The sequence below is a fragment of the Stegodyphus dumicola genome, chromosome 8, assembly GCF_044657685.1.
Source record: "Stegodyphus dumicola isolate Sdum_Otavi_A_Nest chromosome 8, ASM4465768v1".
Lineage (NCBI taxonomy): Eukaryota > Metazoa > Arthropoda > Arachnida > Araneae > Eresidae > Stegodyphus > Stegodyphus dumicola.
This window is the reverse complement of record NC_140775.1, coordinates 159,634,108-159,646,680: the sequence shown is the minus strand read 5'-3', so window position 1 is coordinate 159,646,680 and position 12,573 is coordinate 159,634,108. Positions and strand designations below refer to the sequence as shown.

Here is a 12,573-nt window from a genome sequence, read left to right as displayed (position 1 = left end):
GAGAAACATTTTGTCGAATCAGATATTGAAAGAACAGTCGAACATTTTGATGAGAAAAAAGGAACTTCAATAAAAATTAATTTAATTCGTCCAAGGCTTCGAAAGGATGCTGTACCTTCACAGCTGCCTGGCTGTCCAAAATATTTATCAGGTAAATCTTCAACATCAAGAGAAAGTGCCGATGATAGAAGAGTTCGAATTGATAGAAACAATATACAGAGTGCTCTTGCTGCAAGCATAACCAGTAAAGAAATTTACGACAGAAAAAAATGTTTTTACTCGTTTAGTGAATTTTTATCGTGCATAAAGTCTGAGAATGTTCCTGATGCTTGGACAGTTATTTTCAAAGACGGTAAAGTTGTTTTTCTTATTATTGATACTGAGTCTGTACCGATTATTGAAGCTTCAGTAGTAGTGGCAGAAAATTTAATGTGTCATGTTTTTATCGGTAAATCAGAATTAAAAATAATAGATAACGAAGTGTTTCCTAAAGTAATAAATAATATAAATAGCTTGTTTGAAGTTTTAGACTTTGTATTGAATATTTCTAAACCACAAAATGAAAATTTATTTTCCAATGTTATAAAAACAGCTATTACTCTATTGAAAACTGTTAAGACTGATGATAGTGATAAACAACAAACTGTTGAATTCATTACAGAACAACTGTCCAATCTTATTTGTAAAAAGGAATGCATACGTTATTCATCACATATGTATGTTTTCTTCGTTATTTTATATTCCATTTCTCCCCATGCATATAAATTTTTTAGAAGTTCATGCAATATCATTATGCCACATCCAAGAACAATTTACAGAATATTTTCTGGATTTAATACTAATCCCATTAAAGAGCAGTCTGATGAAAACTTCTTATCTTTCATAAAACAAAAAGCAGATGGCTTGAATTCAGAAGACCTTATAATTACATTAATGTTGGATGAAATACACATAAAACCATACATAGACTATAAGGGAGGAAATGTTGTTGGTATGGCATATAACAGTAATAGTGTTGCAAATACAGCATATGTATTCATGATACAAAGTTTATTATCATCATTTAAAGAAGTTGTACATATATTGCCCATTAAAAGAATCCAAGCTGAAGACCTTTTTTCAGTTTTAAAGAAAACAATAATTGGTTTACATAGTTTAGGGTTTAAAGTTGTCAGTGATAATAATGCTATAAACAGAAAAGCAATGTCTTTTTTTTCTTCCCCACCCCAGTTAAGTATTGTTTATCAACACCCATGTAATAAAAGTGATCCTTTGTTTTTTATCATCGATTCTGTTCATATCTTTAAAAGTATAAGAAATAACTGGTTGAATCAAAAAAATTGTGAACAAGCATTTTATTATTCTGATTTTGATGATTTTGAGAAATTACCATTATCCACTGCCTCATTTAAATCACTAAAACAGCTTTATGAAATTGAGTCAAATTCTTTAGTAAAATATGCATATGGATTATCCTTAAAATCCCTCAACCCATCAAACTTGGAGAGACAAAATGTCAAACTTGTTAACAGTATTTTTAACAATTATGTTATTGTTGCTCTTTCTACCATTGGCAAGGAGAATAATATTTTAAATTATGCTAGTACTGCAAGTTTCATAGAACTAATTTATAACTGGTGGAATATTGTCAATGTTAAAACACCTTTGAAAGGTCAGAGGCTAAATGATCCATTGCAAATGCCAATATTGCCTAATAATTCTTTGAATGAAAAGTTTTTAAAAAGATTTCTGTTATGGTTAGATGTTTGGAAAGCTAATGCTCCCACAACTGGGACCTTTACAAAAGAAACGCATTTAGCTGTTTCTCACACCACACATGGGTTATTAGAATTATCTAAGTATTGTTTTCATGAGTTAGGATTTAAATATTTTCTTGCAGGAAAGATACAGACAGATGCATTAGAAGAGCGATTTAGTAAATATCGCATGCTTGCTGGATCTCAATACCTAATATCAGTAAGACAAATTTTTGAAAGTGAATCAAAATTAAGAATGCAAAATTTTCAACCTTTATCTCTGAGATCAGTAGCACGTGGGAACATTTTAATCGACTGTATTGGAGAAGACTGTGTTACAGATGATAACTCAAATGTTTTAGACTTATGCTCAGAGTTCAATATTAATATTTCTGAAAATGATTTTCAAAATATTCAAAATGTGTTACCAGTCTTAACATATATATCCGGTTATTGCTCATATATGGCTGCAAAAACACTCGGATGTAATTCCTGCTTTAAATTAATTGTCCTTGACAAAAATCTAAAATTAAGTGCAAATTATAATTTTATACGAAATTTAGACAGAAATGAATTACTCTTCCCCTCAACAGATGTTGTTACTGCAGTAACTTATAATTATGTCGTAATACAAAAATTATTAAGCGAAGAAAATGAAAAAAAGTTTTTGAAGCAAAATAATCAAAGAAATATTGTTGTTGAATTATCGTCTACTATTATTGATGAATGTGATTTTTTCTTAGTCAATGAAACTTGTGATAATGGCCATTCCAATGACACTTTATTAAATATAATTTTAAGAACATCTACAAATTGTTTTTTAAAAAATTATTGTACTAAAAAAAATGATCACATGCCTGTAACAAAAAAGCGAAAACTGCAAACTGTGAAACTTAATGCTAATTAAATTTTCCATAAAAAACCATTTTCTTTGTTAATGGCTTTTTTTAAATGAGTATATATTATTGCAAATATCAGTTATGAATTCATTCTATATTACATGTACATAAAGTGCATTTATTATTCATTGCTCTGAGAAGCTGCAGTGCATTAAATAAAATATTATTAAAATTTTGTGTATTGTTTTTTTAACTTATTTTAATAATTAATACATTTATTAGCTTTTTCTCCATTCAATTTCTGTTCAGCTGGTTTCAAAATAATCAATTTTTTTTACTGCTTTCAGTAGAATCAGTTTTATATGCTATGTTCTGTACACATGAATAATGCACAAAATTTTACTTGCCCTTTTAAATTATTTTATGAAAAGCCTAATAATTCCTGTAAATGTTTATCAATGCTAAAAACAACAAAATTCTTAATAGACCAGTGTTTATGACCAGTGTTAAAACTTATAAATTTAATGTGGAAACAGTTTGATAATAATTAAAATGCAAGGGACATTTTAAATACCCAAAATTTTCAAAGATCATAAACGCAAGGAAATTGAACATAATTTCTCCTAGTTGCATAACTTGAAAACTGACTTATAAATGCTTTTATATTGTAGTATATCATTACACCATCACTAGCTTTTTCTAGGTTCTCTTGTTTTTGCTCAATTGGTTTCAACAGAATTAATTTTATATGCTGTGTCAAATTCTGTAGACAAATGAAAGTGCATAAATGTCACTTGCCATTACATTTCATATACTGCTAACCTAATTTAACTTACATTTCATATGCTAGACAATAACTTATAAATGCTTTGACACTATTAGATTCTAATTATTAGTTCTTTCTGAATTCAATATAATTAATTTTATATGGTATGCTATGTAAATAAACAACACAAGATACATCACCTTCTATTATTATTTCAAATATTGTTTATCTCATGTAGCTTAAACTTATATGGTAGAGAATAATTTAAGCATCCTCATGCATTATAATATACCACTACTTCATTTATTAGCTTTTGTTAAATTAAGTTTTTTGTTTAATTGGTTTCAAAAGTAATAAATGCCGTACACAAACATTATTTTTCACGTTACTGCCTAAAAACTTGTTACTTTAGTTATTCTATATAGCAGTGTCAATAAAATATTAAGTGTAAATAATATACATCAAAGCTTATATTTATTAAATTTTATACAGCTTCTAATTTTCATTACATCATTTTGAATATGTTTTTTAATATTTAAGAAAAATGTTGTAATTAAATCAATAAAATATATTTTTGCTATTCTGTATAATATTTCATGTAAGAAAATGATTAAATTTTAGTCAGAAAAAATATAGCTAATTAAATATCTGAGTTTTCCATATCATCACCACCATAATGTAAAACTTACATTAGATGATCTATTGCTTGCAGATTTTTCTTGTTATGATTATGTCTAAGGACATGAATTTGTTTCATCTATATGCATATTTTGATTTAGATTTAACCATAGATTTTAAACATACAGCAAGCAAACTTCGTTACGGCGCTAATATAAACAAAGTTGAAAGCAGATGTTCTTGTCATTCAAGGGAAAAATAATGTACATATTGTGGTTCTTACAGTAAAAACAAAATGAATTTGTTGGCTAACATGGTGGGAAAATGTATGGAAACCATTGTGTGTCAGTCTTTTAAATGCCCTTTGAAATATTCATGCATACAGCGAAAATTCACCTGAACTTAAATTTTTTGAAGAATTTTATTTACTTACATTATTTTTTATTTTGGGGAATAAAAAATGAAATTTCTAATTTTTGAAGAAAATTCGCGCTGCCTAGAAGCTGCGAGCCCGTTTATTCCTTTACCCGCTACTAGTGACGTCACGATCGCAGTGACGAGGCCTTGTTTTTCCGGTGGTGACGGTAAGACCCTTACGGCTGCGAATATGTTTGTGCGCATGCGCGTTTAAATTGTAACGGAGTTATACGCTAAGCTAAAGTTATCTAATTCAGTTAATGTTGCCGATTGCGTTGTTCCTTAATCTTCGAATTGGATCCGGCTTATTATTTTTTGCAGACTGTCAGAGCAATTTTATAAAAGTAAGCTTGAACGTTCGATTATGTCAAATAGAATTTCCGATATATATTTACTACAAAGCGAAAGTATGTTTTGAAATCCGAAATCTGTTTATCAATTTCACGCTGCTCTGCGGCAGAGGGGGGGGGGCAGAAACGTCATTATTAGATTATGATAGATTAGAAAGATTATGTCAAATAGAATTTCCGATATATATTTAATAATATGTAATTTGTATCTACAAAGCGAAAGTATGTTTTGAGATCCGAAATCTGTTTATCAATTTCACGCGGCGGATTGGGAGTTGATCTGTCAACACTATCCTTATCTTCAGGGCAGATGTTTTTATTTTATTTGGTTTATAATTCCATACTAAGTGTAGTATTTCATTCTGTCTTTGATATGATTTAAATCAAGTTCCTCGTCATTATAATTCGCTTCCGATAGTGAAGAAAGTGACCCAGAGGTTATTGAAAACGAAAACATTTCGATTGACAAATTAGTCGGTATTCTCAACACAGCAATTATAGGACTTGAACAGCGGAACTTTGTAACTAAACAAGAAATTATGTCTGTTTAATAGAATTAAAGAGAAAGTATTATCACATGAACCGAAGCAACTTACATTGAAGGAAATGTTTAATAAAGTAAACAAATAAATATTAAGCTTTTTTTTTTTTTTTTTTTTTTTTTTTTTTGTAAATTTTGTTACCCTTTAGATCATAATTGTTCTTTTGTTCTTTATTTCATAAATTACGGTTTCATATTTTTAATTTTGTAATTTCTGCATGCCATCTTACCAGATTTAAACTGATGATCTATAATCCGGAAAAATCGATAATCCGGAATCGCCGAAGTCCCGACGAGTCCGGATTAACGACTTTTGATTGTATTTCTCATAATGTTCACAGCCTACTGCATATTTGCGAAGATGTAAAAATGTTTGGGCCGTTAGATAATTACAGTGCATTTAAATTTGAAAGCTATATATCTTCTATAAAAAATTGATTAGAAAAGAAAATATTCCGCTCCATTACAGTAGATAGCAAGACGAACTCATGAACTGTTTAATCGTATTGTAGCCATGAATAATGATTCAATCAGTAACCGACTTTAAGTTCAGAATTTCAAAATTTACACACATGTGGTTCATTACTTAAAAGTTATTAAATGCTTAATTTTATTATTGAATTTTAAATACAAATTAACTGTAGTCAGAACTGAATTTGTAGAATAATTTAATTATGAATATGTCGACGAATTCAGTTTTGGGCTATTGAATGGTTAAAAATGATCGAAAGATTTTTCATATTTTAAAGCAAAATTTTCTCTTATAATATTTTGTATTAATAATTCATTTAAAGTCTTTTGCTCAGTTTTAGATATATTTACAAATTATTAAATAAATTGAAAATCAAATTAGAAAATAAATTGAATAAATATTCTTAATTCTTAATATTTCTTATTTTTCCATAGTAACCACAGATGGAGGACCTGAGACTGTCTGTGGAAAATAAGCAAGTTTCAGGTTATCACAACACCTTCACACACTTTCACTGGAATATAAAGAAGATTTCTGGGGATATACTGGAATGTAACATTAAGCAGTTGAGAGTATGTATTTAAGAGGTTAAAGGGATATTGTAACTAGTATTTCAAATCCTGATAACATCCCATATGCTGCCGGTGGGACCTAGATAGGATGTCCTGAGGATATACTGGGATGTGACATTAAGCACTCGGGAGGATGAGTTTAGGAGGAAACTGGGATATTACGGGATGTCCTGAGGATGTAGTAAGTAGGACTTTAAATCCTAATAACATCCCATACACTGTCAATGGGACATAGATAGGATGTTTTTAGGATATAATGGGATGTTTTTAGGAGGTTAGTGGGATATCCCGGAATGTCCTGAGGATGTAGTAAGTAGGAGTTCATATCCTAATAACATCCCGCACGCTGTCGATGGGACTTAGTTAGGATGTCCTGAGGATATCCCGGAATGTGACATTAAGCACTCAGGAGGAGGTGTTTAGGAGGTTCGCGGGATATTCCGGGATGTCCTGAGGATGTGCGCATATCCCGTGAGCAACATCCTCGGGATATCCCAAGGATGTTTTTGTGCTATGTGGGTTATATATATATATATATACAGGGTGAGCATAATTAAACTTGGCCTATTCAGAGTACTCTGTAACTGTAACTGAAATACATATTCATTCAAAAATATGTAGTGACACAATTCAAAGGATGCACTGAAAGAACAAAAAAAAAAAAAAAAAAAAAAAAGGCTAGGGTGCACATTACAAATAAATAATTGCGGGCTATTTTAACATTTTTTAGAGCTCTTGAGTGAGTAGCATTCTTTCAATTATAATGAATACAGTACAAAGTCTGTAATCTGGACCTCAAAGCTACAAACTTTTATTTGTATGCATTATTTTATTTGTATGCGCGTTTAGCACAATAAACGAAACAACTTACATTCAAAGAAATGTTTAATAAAGTAAACAAATAAATAATAAGCTTTTATTTTGTAAATATTGATATTTTTTAGATCATAATTGCTCTTTATTTCATAAATTCTGGTTTCATATCTTTAATTGTATAATTTCTGCATGCCATCTTACCAGATTTAAATTGAGGATCTATAATCCGGAAAAACCCTTAACCTGGAATCGCCGAAGTTCCGACAAGTCCGGATTATGGACTTTGTAATGTATTAGTTTCAGAGATCATGCATTAATTATGAAACTACGAAGGCTGTAAATTAAGTAATGGCAACATAGGTATAAATCAATTTTAATGAACTTAGAAGTGCAATTGCATCACATGCCTTCTATGTAATCACCATGCCTTCTATGTAAAGCTTATAACCTTTTGCCAAATGTCGGGAAGCCATTGTAGACCAGTGGCAAGGTGTTGATTGTTGATGTGAGCGACCGAGCGCCCTACTGCATGGAGCACAAACGAAATGTCATGAAATCGGTGACCTCGGAGGGGCTCCTTCAACTTCGGAAACAGATCGAAGTCACAAGGACTCATGTTGGATGAGTAGAGAGGGTGTTCCAGGATTTCCCACTGCCACCATCGTAAAAGAAAAGTGACTTTGTTTGCGACATGGCAACGAGCGTTGTCATGCAATATGATAAGGAGATTGTTGTGCTGTGCAATAAACGTGGACGTTTGTGCCGCATAGCTGGACGCAGATTATGCTGTAGGAATAGGCAATAGTAATCTGCGTTGACAGTTTGTCCTTCAGGTACAGCATGTGTAAGAATCACACCATCTCAGTATGCCATAATCAGCATAACCTTCACACGACTGGGTTCCTGTCGAAATTTCTGCGGACGTGGCGAACCTTGGTCATACCATTCATTTGATTGACGCTTTAATTCAGGCTGATAGGCTCGTGCCCCTGTCTCATAAATGGTGAAAATACACTGCAGCAATGCGTCTCCTTCATTGCGGTATCTCTCCAAGTGGGTGCCATTTCTGTACTTCGGTTAGTCGATGTAGAATTCAGCGGGAAGCAATTTTCCTCATGTTGAGAGATTTCTTCATTATGCGCCACACCGTTTGATGACTCAGACCAACCTCTAAGGATAATTCTCGGACAGTCCATAGGCGATCTATGGTAAGGAGATCGCTCAGGATGTCAATCTGCTCTTGAGGAATGGAGGGCCGACCTGTGCATTGCAAATCCACAGTCTCATTCCGACCTGAACGAAATGCTTGAACCCATCGTGCTACTGTCCTATACGGTAAAGCATTTGTGCCACAGGCTTCCACTAATCCTCAATAGCATTCTGTTGCATTTTTGCCATGGCTAACCTCGATTTTAAGCCATGATCGCTGATCACCTTTTGAAAACATGCTTTAGAGCGATGGAAACGAAATTCGTCACTTTAGCGCCACACAACAACTACCCTTCTAAGCAGATCGACTGTTTTCTGCACTCTACACATCGACAACAGTGCCACCTCACTGCTCCCATATCTTATTTGCGCATGTCTACCCTTCTGCGAGTTTCAAGGTTAAGTTGCCACTATTTAATTTACAACCCCCGTATTTCCGTGTTTTACAAAAATCAGGATAATTCTGTATCAGCTCTTCGTGAATTTCAGAGTCAAAAGAAATTGTGCTGAGAACTAGTTTCTCTACAAGGTGTGACAAACATAATATTTGGATTCTGAAAAACTTGATTATGGCAAAAGGCGAAAACCTATTAGTGAAGTTGTTTTAGAGGTGGCAAGAGCCATTCTCGAGCAGTCACTGATGAATAAGCATGATGTCACTAGGGTACATGCAATATCACTACAATTAGACATATCTTGTGGAACAGCAGGGAAGCTACTGAGAAAAATAGTTCACTTCTATTTAAGAGTAGCCACAACTAGCATCTGCTTGTCACTGACAATGACTGTTATTTATCGTTTGCACCGACTTTCTTGCCTGAATGAAAGTCGATGATTCTTGGCCATAGAACATCCTCTGCAGTGATGAGGCACATTTTTATCTCAAGAGAAGCATGAATACCAACTGGACCATGGAAAGTCCACATGCCTTCCACACAATTCCACTACACTCACCTAAAGTTCCCATCCTGGTGTGGATTCATTTCCCAATTTGTCCTTGGACCATTCTTCTTTGAGGAAAATTATGATAATTTCTCTGTAACATACTGTGTAACAACCCTCAGATATTGTGTCATGCTCAACAGTTTCTTCTTACCTTGACTTCATTAGCCTTGCGTCTACCACTTTTATGTGGGATGATGCCTTTACACATAATGGCCTCTGAGAATAGAGGTTTTCGAGGCAACATTTTATTGATACCAGGGTAATTAGTCACTCATTTCCCACTCCTTGGCCAGCCTGATCTACTAATCTCAATCCATGTGATTTTTAGCTATGGAACTATTTAAAGAGCGTGGTTTATTGGAAAAAACTTGCAACTTTGGCTGACATCTGAAAAGCTGTGTAACGTTGCACAGGTGAAAGATAACTGGCGATCAGCTACGGTCAGCTGTTGAACACCCTGTTCATTGACTACACATTTTACAATTTAATGAGGGGATTCCCGCTGAACAATATGCTTTAGATTGCTAAAAAAATTTTTTTAAACTTTTTTTTTAAATATTTCAGAGCATCCTTTGAACTGTCTATCTACAAATTTTTGAATCAATTGGAATTTTAGTTACAACTACAGAGTGCTCTGAATAAGGAAAGTTTAACTACGATCACATAGTAAATATATGTATATATTTGATACTTCAAAATTTACATTAAACCAAGGTTACATTTTAACCTAATTTAAAATTCTACACTGGCATTTTATTTTTCTAATTTGATTTGACTATTCAAGTTTCCTGTCACACATTACAGATGTACAATGAGAAATATTTTTATCGAACACCTACATCCAATTTAGCCCAAAGACGCAATGCATTACTAACTTGGACCTGAATCCTTGTCATATTTTTGTGGGGCCTGATATGTTAAACATATTGTTCTTGTGCTGATATTGCCATCACAGTACATTCAAAATCTGCATTATCTATATTGTCTCATCAATCACATTCAATATGCTTCAATGTGTGTGGAATGAAATGGACTGTAGACTGCATGTGTATCCTGACATAAAAGGATCTCATACAGAGCATATGTATGACAGGAAATTAGGATAGCCAAAATTTAATTTAATGTATCACTGGTAATATGGGTCAATTGCATTGTTTACTATAACCTTTTGTAACAGGATGATTCCTTTGACTTGTTGTGTATTATGGAATAATTTACTAATAAACTCCACTAAGAATTTTTACACTCTACTCCTTACAAACAAATATTACTGTGATAAAATATTTAGTTATTATTTATTAGCATAAGGAGAAAAATACTTTCTTAATACTAATTTTGGGAAAGACGTTAAAAAAGCAAAGAATATCAGTTAGAAGGAAGGACTTCCTACTTCATCACAGGCTGCACATCTGGGCTTGAGACTTTCTGCATGATGCCGTCCACAGTATAGTTTCCCATCTTTGAAGAAGTAGATGAGATCCACCAGCAACTCCTTGCAGACGCAACATGTAAAGCATCCTGGGTGCCAGCAAGAGGTGGGCCCTGCTCTGGATGCGAATACAGCCATATCTCCCCTGGATATGGCTTCTTCACACTATAGGAAGAAAGTATCATGATTAATGCCAGTTGCTGCAAGTGAAAAAACAATAAACATATTCATATATAAGACAGGAAGAGAAGGAACTGAAAAGATTAAATGTACAATTTACTATAATTCTTATAATTCTTTTATATAAAAAAGGCTAGTACTACAAACTGTTTTTTTAATGGCCAGGCATTTTATTTAATAGCCATTAGCCTTGCATCACTACAAGGGCCAGAACTGGAGCCCATTTCATTATAAAAGCACCTAATATGTGACCACCGCTGCCTCCTATGAAGGGACGAACAGTTACAACCATGCCTTCTCCGGGATTCGAACCCAGGCCCATCGCTAGGGCAGTCAGCGTCATTAACCACTATACTGGTAGGGTAGGCGCTAGTACAAACTATCTAAAAACATTTAATTGCATTGGATGTCCTATTAGTTTGGCATCAAAGGCTTTAAACACAAGCTTCCAAGATAATGGAGAGATTGTCAATGAGATTTTGAGTAATCTCTTTGACAATCTGTTTGAGAGTATTAATTAATTTATTTGAGAACTAATATTACTCGACTTTGCCAGTCAGACTACCTAAAATTTATGATTAATTGCCATGACTGCTAGTCTACAACAGTTGGAAGAAAGGATGTCATGCCTGTCAGATTGATATGAATGGCATTGAACAAGTGTTACTGGAATGGAAGTATCAACTGGATCTTTGTCTTATACATTAAGACAGATCATTCAACAGAATTGATATATATATATATATATATATATATATATATATTTCTAAAATTCCTTTTCATGCTAGAAACAATTTTGGCATTGTGTGACCTGATTATATTTCCTCATCGTGTTAATCAGGTAACTTAATTGCTAGTAGTTTAGATTTTAATATAAAAAGAGAAAGGATATAAATTGAGCTTTACAGAATGACTTATGCTTTGCCTTTTTCAACAAAGATTTACTCTTTACTTGATGGAAGAAAAATTTCGCCATCTATTTCAGCAGTGACAGGTGACATCTGATAACTCTCTGCATTTGAAAGAAAAAAGGAAATGAACCAGGATAACAGCCAGGAAAGATATGTGTCCCTTTACTTCTTCGCATCAAGTATTTATTAAATATTCAAACGATAACTATGTATTATCTGATATCTGCCAATGCATCGCTAACAATTCATTGGTATCTTTTGGGGACTGAAGTACATTTTCTACGTCGGTAGACTGATTAAATTTTTTTTTTAAATTCCAGCGGTTATTGTTTGACAATCAGATCACTCCGTAACTTATTTTCTGAATAACTTATTATTTTCTAACTTATTTCAGCTGAATAAGACGACAAGCCCAAACTTTTATTTTAACACTCTGTAGTTATTTTAACACTCTGCATTTCATTTATTCATCATATATTTTCCTTCATATTCAGTTTCAGTAAGTGACTTTTTGGTAAAATACCATAAGCCTGAAAATAATGCATTGACCCTGATTGAATTCTCATCAGATCTGGTAAACGCATTTAAAAAAATTAGCATGAGATGAATAAACAAATGGTTGTTTAAGTTGAAATGGCGTCAAACACCTGAATGCTTGGACTCTATCCGAAATCCAACTTATTTGGACGTGCGAATTATTAGCATTGAATAACTTACATACTACGCAAGCAGTGAGCTTAGTATGTCAAGA

At 32.9% G+C, this 12,573-nt stretch overlaps 1 protein-coding gene across 3 annotated transcripts in view; it reads right to left on the bottom strand.

Moving 5' to 3' along the window:
• esn (espinas) overlaps window positions 1-12,573 on the bottom strand; it is a 350,301-nt gene that overhangs the window by 18,133 nt on the left and 319,595 nt on the right. For all 3 annotated transcript variants that reach the window (XM_085822642.1, XM_085822643.1, XM_085822641.1), the window contains one exon: window positions 10,693-10,896. In XM_085822642.1, the coding sequence (XP_085678768.1) occupies window positions 10,693-10,896 (204 nt within the window). The remainder of the gene's footprint in view (window positions 1-10,692; window positions 10,897-12,573) is intronic.